The sequence below is a fragment of the Octopus bimaculoides genome, chromosome 2 (genome assembly GCF_001194135.2).
Source record: "Octopus bimaculoides isolate UCB-OBI-ISO-001 chromosome 2, ASM119413v2, whole genome shotgun sequence".
Taxonomy (NCBI): Eukaryota; Metazoa; Mollusca; class Cephalopoda; order Octopoda; family Octopodidae; genus Octopus; species Octopus bimaculoides.
The window spans coordinates 98,961,021-98,970,540 of record NC_068982.1 but is presented as its reverse complement, the minus strand read 5'-3'; the positions used below and the strand labels follow the sequence as shown (position 1 = coordinate 98,970,540).

The 9,520-nt window shown below is 34.1% G+C and overlaps 1 protein-coding gene across 16 annotated transcripts in view; it reads left to right on the top strand.

The window, feature by feature from the left end:
- Positions 1–9,520, top strand: part of LOC106868181 (disco-interacting protein 2 homolog A) — a 262,625-nt gene that overhangs the window by 243,772 nt on the left and 9,333 nt on the right. For all 16 annotated transcript variants that reach the window (XM_052978508.1, XM_014913330.2, XM_052978512.1 and 13 more), the window contains 12 exons: positions 1,436–1,516; positions 2,411–2,534; positions 3,075–3,116; positions 4,200–4,339; positions 4,675–4,836; positions 5,261–5,391; positions 5,997–6,088; positions 7,122–7,198; positions 7,360–7,530; positions 8,200–8,319; positions 9,046–9,120; positions 9,248–9,422. In XM_052978508.1, the coding sequence (XP_052834468.1) occupies positions 1,436–1,516; positions 2,411–2,534; positions 3,075–3,116; positions 4,200–4,339; positions 4,675–4,836; positions 5,261–5,391; positions 5,997–6,088; positions 7,122–7,198; positions 7,360–7,530; positions 8,200–8,319; positions 9,046–9,120; positions 9,248–9,422 (1,390 nt within the window). The remainder of the gene's footprint in view (positions 1–1,435; positions 1,517–2,410; positions 2,535–3,074; positions 3,117–4,199; positions 4,340–4,674; positions 4,837–5,260; positions 5,392–5,996; positions 6,089–7,121; positions 7,199–7,359; positions 7,531–8,199; positions 8,320–9,045; positions 9,121–9,247; positions 9,423–9,520) is intronic.

The following is a 9,520-nucleotide window of genomic DNA, read 5'->3' as shown; positions in this document are numbered from 1 at the left end:
TATATATATATATATATATATATATATATATATATATATATATATATGAAACATCAAAAGTACCATCTTCAGAAAGGAAATATAAAATTTAGAGAATAGTCTTAGATACATTGTCTGAAAATAAGATGGGAGAGGTATAGCTGGAACACTTTGATCATTATTGACTTGGACTTGAGCAATAACATCATCAAATCTGGAGTATAACTCCATTTCATATGGCACAACATCTAAAGTATGAGATCTATATTTTCTTATTTCTCACTCTAGCTCCAGTATAAAGAAAACACTACCTTCTGTACACCTAGGTTACACTGCTGTGTACATTGCCATCATTAAATAGAATGGATTCCTCCAAAAGCTCTACTCTTAAACATTTTATTGGGTTAAGTTTTAATTGTATGAAGTTAATATAGGACTTAAACAGCTTGCAATAACTGTACCATAAATATATTTGGCATTAGTCATTTTAAATGCCAGGTTAAAGGAGAAAGAAAAATAATGTGACAAGCATCAGAGAAACAGGAGAAATACATCAGGCATAGTAGATGGGAAATGTAACTGGCAAGTTGAACAAAATTTATTATAGCAATCCTAAGATGGCAAAGAGAAGATATAGTACAATGATTTACCGTCATCTAAGAGAAGTTGAGCAATTTGCTGAATGGTTTTCTTTTGAATCTAATCTGAGATGATTGTGATTAAAGGAGTCACTGAGGCATTATATATGAAAACTATACTCCTTAGTGAGGTAGTGCTGCATCATCATCTTCCATGCTGGCATGGGTTGGACAGTTGGTAGCTGTTTAGGGTTAATGTCTTTTGTTGCTTTCTCATTTTTGATTTCTTGTTGCTGTCAACTGTGATCAAGCAGACTTATTATCAAAGGAATTCCAACTATAACCATCTCATTTTTTGCAAGGATAAGACATTATATAATGTTCATTGTCCTTATTTAAGATTATAGAGTGTGATTCGAAGGTTATTTCTTGACTTGATTGTGTTTGATATATTTGCTTGTTGGCATTTCATTTACAACTAATGAGTCTCTCTTATGGTCACTTGACTATAAGTAGCACTGAAATATCCCTCATATCATACCCTGCATTCATAAATATAGAAATGCACATTAGCCTAATATAGTCCTAGATAACTAAAAAGATGAAATGATTATTGACAGAATGTTTTTAATCATATGTGTTCTGAATCATGGTTGCACTGTAGGTTAAATAACAGCAACAACCTCAACTTTCTTGTGTCTGTACTCTCTTTTCATTTGATATTGTTTTCTTTTAATCATTTCCTAACTCATTACCATGCATATGTATTTCTTTTCATATCTCACTTTATCAATTTTCTCTTTGATAATTTGAATATATATTGTAACAACCAGTTATAGTTAATATATACTAAATTGTGCATTTATTTTCTTTTGCAGCATCAATTCCTGACAGAGATCCTTCGATGGCGGTCACAATCAAACCCAGATCATATTGTTTTCACTTTGCTCAATTCAAAGGTACAAGCACATTACTAGTGTTCTACATTAAAATAAAACCTTTAAAATATTGTTTAATGTTTTGAACTCAAAAGGACAAAGAGAAACGGGGTGTTTGTTTCCTCTGATCTTGGAACCTTGTATTCTTTGAGATGGTTCCAATAGTAGCAAATGATTTAGTACTAAAAGCTTCTATCCAATTTGTGGTTCACAGCGTAAGAAATCAAGAGGTCATATACTGCTGAGAAGATACTAATCCTTGTGCAGTGAAATCTTTCATATTGAAGTGCCAACATGTCTCTTAGTTCCAATGGACTGTAGCTTGTGTGCATTTTATACAGTTCTGTTATTACATTTGCTTATCTCTTCTGATGTATGCTTATACATTTGTTTTTTTAACTTCTCCTACTCCATCAGCTACAGTGATCCTGAGTGTTTTCATTGAGACTGCATTGAATTAGCAACTCTGTGATGCTCAATCTGCTACTTTGTATATGGTACACTTCTTTCTGTACAGCCTAGTTTGTTCCCGGTTGATGGAGATTTTGTTCATCATCATCATCATCATCATTATCGTTTAACGTCCATTTTCCATGCTAGCATGGGTTGGACGATTTGACTGAGGACTGGCAAGCCAGAAGGCTGCACCAGGCTCCAATCTGATCTGGCAGAGTTTCTACAGTTGGATGCCCTTCCTAACGCCAACCACTCCGAGAGTGTAGTGGGTGCTTTTACATGCCACCGGCACGAGGGCCAGTCACATGGTACTGGCAACAGCCACGCTCAAAAAGGTGTTTTTTACGTGCCTCCTACACGGGAGCCAGTCCAGGGTGTAATTTCAAACTGCCTTTCCATAGTCAGCTGCAATTCTTCTTTTTCTCCTATTATAAGTCTTTTATTCTCTCTTCTTTCTAGGTGCAGCCTGCACTTGTGATGACTTGCTCGCAATTACATAAGAAGGCTGAACGTATTGGTTGCCTACTGATGGAGAAGGGTCGTCTCAACACAGGAGACCATGTAGCTTTGGTTTACCCACCAGGTAAGTAAATGCTGATACTCTCTTTACTCTTTTACTTGTTTCAATCATTTGACTGTGGCCATGCTGGAGCACCGCCTTTAGTCGAGCAAATCGACCCCAGAACTTATTCTTTGTAAGCCTAGTACTTATTCTATTGGTCTCTTTTGCTGAACCACTAAGTTACGGGGACGTAAACACACCAGCATCGGTTGTCAAGCGATGTTGGGGGGACAAACACAAACACACATATATATACATATACATGACGGGCTTCTTTCAGTTTCTGTCTACCAAATCAACTTGCAAGGCTTTGGTCGGCCCGAGGCTATAGTTGAAGACACTTACCCAAGGTGCCACGCAGTGGGACTGAACCTGGAACCATGTGGTTGGTAATCATGCTACTTACCACACAGCTACTTCTGCGCCTGATATATATATCTTTAAAGATTGCATTAATCTATCAATCATTATGCGTACCCCATATATACAACTAAAATGTTTACCATTAACCACTAATTACAGTAATACTTTTCTTAATATTTTTTCTTTTATTTTAAATAGGGCTGGACTTAGTTACTGCATTTTATGGCTGCCTTTTTGTGGGTAAGTAAAGAGTTCACATTGTGCTTGTTATTGTAGTATTGTTGCTATGTAAACCCAGAATTTGCAGGCACCCGATCTTCTATATCTTGCAGGTTAATTGCTTGCATAGAAGTTACCTCACTGGCTTGCATATTATTGATGTTAAGTAATGGAGTTGTTTAAATATATTGTAACCCTTTCTCAAAGTTTGGAGCTTTGTACCAATGTTAGAAATCATTATCAGCATTATTATTATTGTTATTGTTATTTCGCTGGAAGAATCATTAGAGCATTGGAAGAAATATTTTGCAGTATTTAGTTACAGCTTTTCATACTCAGAGTTCAAATCTTGCCATGGCCAAGTTTGCCTTTTATTCTTTTAGTCATGTATCAAATTCAGACTTGCTGGCCTTGTGCTAAATTAGAAACAGTATTCTGGTGGGGGATTGGCAGGTTTGTTAAAGTATCAAACAAAATACCTTGTAATATTTATTCTAGCTCTTTACATTCTAATTTCAAATCCCACCAAAGTCAACTTTGCTTTCATCCTTCCAGGGTTGATAAAATAAAGTATCGGTGGTTGATTTAATCAAATTACCTCTGTCCTCAAGATTACTGGCTTTGTGCCTAAATTAGAAATTATTAAGGGTAGTGGATTGGCAGAATCATTAGAGTGTCAAGCTAAAGATGTAAAGAGCTGGAAGAAATGCCTTGCAGCATTTGATCTGATTCTTTATTTTATTTTTTTTTTAGTTCAATTCCTACTACAGTCTACTTTGTTTTTCATCTTTCTGAAGTTTATAAAATAAAGAACCAGTTAAATACTAGCTTCAGTGCAACAATCTGTTCCACCACCACCACCACACTAAAAATGCAAGACCTTGTGTCTATGTAAAAAATTTTTTTTTTTTTAATAAATTCTCAGTGAGCAGTATTATGTGAAAATTCCAAAGAATTTAGTCTAGAAAAAGTGTATTTTGTAAAGTTAGCATTACACTTTTGATATAGAGATTGAGACAGTTCGAGAAAAGTCCACATCCCACAGTTTCTTTTCAAATGTGCCTTGGAGGAAAAGTCCTAAAGTATTCCTTGTTCTCTTTCCAGGTTGTGTCCCTGTTACAATAAGACCACCACACCCACAGAATGTAGCCACTACCCTACCCACAGTTAGAATGATTGTTGAAGTAAGCAAGTCTGTGGCAATCCTTACAAATAACCCTATTGTTAAACTGCTGAAAAGTAAAGTAAGTAATCCTTTCTCTGTTTCACTTTAATATACTTGTAGCTTGTTGGATAGATTTTTGACACTTTGCCTCTAAAAATTGTTCACATAGCCCAACATTGTGTTGGCATCCATATGCTTTTGTTTGTGTCTGTCTCTACCAGTTATCTCTTTGTTCATTTGTTTTACTTATGTACTGAGATAATATGTAAAATTGGCAAGTGGGTGTCCATATACATAGTCTGTTCCTAGTTAATACAAATGAAAATAGTTCAGAAGTTGTAAGTCCATTTTTAACAAGCTATATATAAGGGTGGTGTCATTATTGACAAAGTTTGTTCTTGGTTTCATTAACAGGAAGCAGGTGCTGTTGTTGATCCCAAGACTTGGCCTCAGCTCTTAGATACTGATGACCTTGGCAAGAAGAAATTATCAGTTGTCTACCGTGCACCTACACCTGAGATGCTCTGTTACCTCGATTTCAGTGTGTCAACTACAGGAATGCTTGCTGGAGTCAAGGTAAGACTCTTATTTTCTCTTTTAATAAATGTCAAAAATATAATTTTTGCATGTGCACACAGACACACGCATGCAGACATATATTTTCCCTAATGATAACATGTCTGTTTGAATCGCTGTACTGAGGTGAGTATCACCAAAATGTTCTGCTTCATATATCATTCAATTTTCTCTAAATACATATTAATGTATTTTTATTTAAATTCACTCAGAAATTCTAGGTTTTATAAAATGATACACTCACTTACACATACTGAATGAAATTCTTTAAATACCGTAAAACTTATATGATTTGAGTACTTCATAGGAATTGATGGTAAAGCCTTGGAAAAGTTAATAAAATATTACAATATAATTGAATACTTTCTTGTATTTACTTATATCTCTGATCAATAATGTTTTATCTATATTTATTACATATTAGATGTCTCATGCTGCTGCCACAGCTCTTTGTCGATCTCAGAAACTCCAATGTGAGCTGTATCCCTCCAGAGACGTAGCCCTCTGCCTTGACCCGTACTGTGGTCTCGGCTTTGTGTTATGGTGTTTGAGTAGGTAAGTACATGTGCAATTCACTTTATAAGCCTTGCGTAAGTTTTACTTAACAGTTGATAAATTATTGTTAGTGTGGGGAAAGCTGTCACTAAATCAATGGTGATATTGATAAACATTTTAATTTTTATTTCCTTATCATCATTATCATCATCGTTTAACGTCCGCTTTCCATGCTAGCATGAGTTGGACGATTTGACTGAGGACTGGTGAAACCAGATGGCTACACCAGGCTCCAATCTGATTTGGCAGAGTTTCTACAGCTGGGTGCTTTTACGTGCCACCGGCACGAAGGCCAGTCAGGCGGTACTGGCAATGGCCACGCTCAAATGGTGTATTTTATGTGCCACCCGCACAAGAGCCAGTCCAGGGGCACTGGCAACGATCTCGCTTGAAAGTCCTTAAAAAAGAAGAAGAAAATTATTTATTTGCTATTTGCCCTTTTCATCATCATCATCATCTCAGCAAATTTTCTTCCTGCTACCTTAGATATAAAACATCTGTAAATTTGCTCCTTTTCAAATGTTATAGACACACAGTTATATCTTGAGTTATTTTCTTAGTTGTATATCTTCACTGTTTTGATGTTCTTTGTTTCATTTTCCCAGCATTTATTCTGGCCACCATTCCATATTGATTCCCCCATCAGAAGTGGAAGCCAACCCAGCAGTATGGTTAACTGCTGTCCATAACTACAAAAGTAAGAATTTATTTTGTTTAGTTTTATTGAACTTTATCATTTGCTTATAAAGAGTTTCACATGAAACTCCTACTCTTGACACAATCTGGATTTCTGTAAGAAAATATGACTGTTATATTAAGCAAATCAAGTAATGTGACTGTTCTATATGCCATGTGATTGTCCTGTTAGGAAGTAATAGCATTATTATATTAGTAAGTAATGTGATAGCAAATAACGATGTGACAATAAGTAGTGTGGCTGTTTTATTAGCAGCTTTTCTATTAGTAATAGTTAATGGTCCAGTTGCAGTTGCTGTCAGAACATTTATGTTAAGCTTTAGACCATCCCTAATTAGGTAGACCTAATTATCAAAAGCATGCTAGCAGTAACTATCTAATTTTATTTTCAGGTATGGTGTATCTGTATTTCTGTTGTCCATTGTGCTTCTCTGTTTGCAAGATAGTAGGGTATTATTGAAGGATATTTAGCTTCTGTATTTAGCAGCATGAATGACTATTCTCTTGTTGACTCAAAAATTTAATTAAATAGTTTTCATAGTGTTATATCAGGCAGATAGCTGTATTAGATGTAGAAAATTTTATATAGAAAAATTACTTAGGCAAATTTGATCTTTAACAAAACTTTAGCTCTTAACTTTCAGTAAAAGTTCTTGTTTTCTCTTCATTAACTTTTTGTCAATGACTGAGTGTAAGGTGCAGGACCATTGATTATAGTTCTGAGCATAATCCTTACAGCAACACTTGCATTATGAATCTGAGCAAAGCATGTAGTCCTGTTTGTCTTATTGTGTATGGAATGATTAAAAGCATTCGATTCCTAGTCCACATTAAAATTGTTAGCTGTAGGAAGTGTATCCAGCTACAAAAGTAAATGTGCCATCAATCTGGATGTTGAAATACGCAAATTTGGACCTTCAGGAACCTTAGACGTATTATATTTAATTATTTTCCTATTTACATGGCTAATTTGTTATATCGTTCTTTTAAGCTTCCTATTTTGCACTGATATGTAATGTCTACTCTATTTCTAGCTCGTGATACGTTCTGTTCCTATGGTGTTATGGAACTTTGTACTAAAGGTTTGGGAACATCCACTGCGGCCCTTAAAGTAAGTCTCTCTTCTCCTCTTGTCTTCTAAATTATCAATAATAATTATAATGCTTTTTAATCATTATTTAGTCATATATGTCTACTTTCTATTGACATATTGATTTCCTTCTTATTTTGTATATTCTCTCATTAAAACAATAATTGTTTCTAAATTTTCAGGCCCGTGGCATCAATCTGTCTTGTGTGAGAACATGTTGTGTTATTGCTGAGGAAAGACCAAGAATTCAACTAACCACTTCATTTACAAAATTATTTGCCAACCTTGGTCTTGCTCCACGTGCAGTTAGTACCAGTTTCGGTTGCAGAGTGTGCATTGGAGTTGCACTCCAGGTAGGAAAATAGTCTTCACTAACATTTGAACATTTTCCTCTAAATCTTTTTCTGCTTGTTTGTGTACCAGCACTTTTGATAGAATTAATTCCAGATGATTCTAATGTATACAACATTAATTCTGTAAATTTGGAAATTTAAAACATTACCTAATAATTCATTTAAAAAGATTGAGTTAATTAGCATTGTTTACATCCCATCAGCAACTGATTACTTAATATTCAATTTCATAGGGAAACTGAATGTTCACTATGGCTTACATATTACAGATTCAAATTTGGATATGTAAACTGAAAAGTTGGTAAATAGGAACACATTAAAATTTATTTGCAATCATATCCAGAATATGTAGTTTATATACAGATGGAAAATGCATATAGAATACTTAAATAAGCATTTTGAGTAAACTAACGTTTGTAATAATAATTTGCATAACAATGTTATAATCAAGAAACAGAATAATATAAGTTAAGATCAATTCAATAATGAAATACACGAGACTAACATCTTCAAAATAATGGGTTTATCAATTGCTTTTGATTGACAAATTTATCTTTCCAATGTTATTAATCATAGAATACTGGCTTACATTATCTACAACAAAGAATTTAATTATTTTTAATTTAATCATAAATCTAACCTTTTTTTGCCTGCTTCTGCTCTTTACAGGGTGCTTCAAGTCCTGAACCATCTACAGTGTATGTTGACTTGCGTGCTCTCAGGAATGACAGAGTGACCTTGGTTGAGAAAGGAAGTCCTCATAGCTTGTGTTTGCGGGAATCAGGAAAGGTACCCAAGATTTAATTTTGAATTATGAAGTTTTTTTTATATGAATCCTTTTGTTACTATATTTCAAACAAGAGTCCACCCATTGTTTAAATTAAATTCAAAAACTTAAAATTGAGTTCATGAAACACTTTTTGTTTATTGATATATGAATATGGTATATGGACTACAACAAAAGGTTCTTGTATAAATCTGTGATGGAATTTTTGTCTCAAGACTACTTAAATTTTAGTTGAACTTGATGGTAAAGAAGCAGATGCACTATAAAAATAAATTGCATGAATCTATCAAAATGTTTGAAAAATCTATCAAAAATGTATGAAGAAAACATCAAAATAAATTCATTTGCACATAAAAGCACACGCAGTGGTGAAATGATTCACTAATATAACTAAGCAGAACTTGTTATTTACCTTACAAGTAAATTAAAATTACAGGTAAGTAAAAAAAAATAAAAAATAAAAAACAAGGTAAAATTTAAAAGTAACATATTTTATAGAATTATATATACACAAATTTCTTTCATACAAAGCTATAAAGAATCCCATTCAACTTTATGCAGTGTTGCAGAATGCACATGAAAAACTCGTTTAGATTCATCCAATTTCTATCATTCATATTGTATCCTGGCGGTATCTTATTTTAAATAGAGGATCATATGTTTTGCTCCATGTACTGATTGCAAATATTGATACAACTTATAAGGAAATATTGCTCTTGTCTTTCTAGCTTCTTCCAGGAGTAAAAGTTGTAATAGCCAATCCTGAAACTAAAGGCCAATGTGCTGACTCACACCTTGGAGAGGTAAGATTTTTTTCAGCTCGAGTTAATTGGAGATTCATATTACTGTACTTTGTTGATTGTTTTCAGTAAATATTTTCTTATCTTAGACATCTTCACACTGCTATTAAGTTTGTCTCTGTTGTTTCAGATTTGGGTGAGCAGCCCCCACAATGCCACTGGTTATTACAGTATCTACGGGGATGAATCTTTGCACAACGATCACTTTGATTCAAAACTTGCTACTGGAGACATCCATACTTCCTATGCCAGGACTGGTTTCCTTGGCTTCATTAGGCGTACTGAGCTAACACAATCTGACGGAGGTAAGATAATTAAATTCATTGAAAAGAATGTTTCTGTAGATATGTTTCAATAAGATTAAACTACGAAGTTAGTCTTCAAATTTTGGGTGAACGTTTGA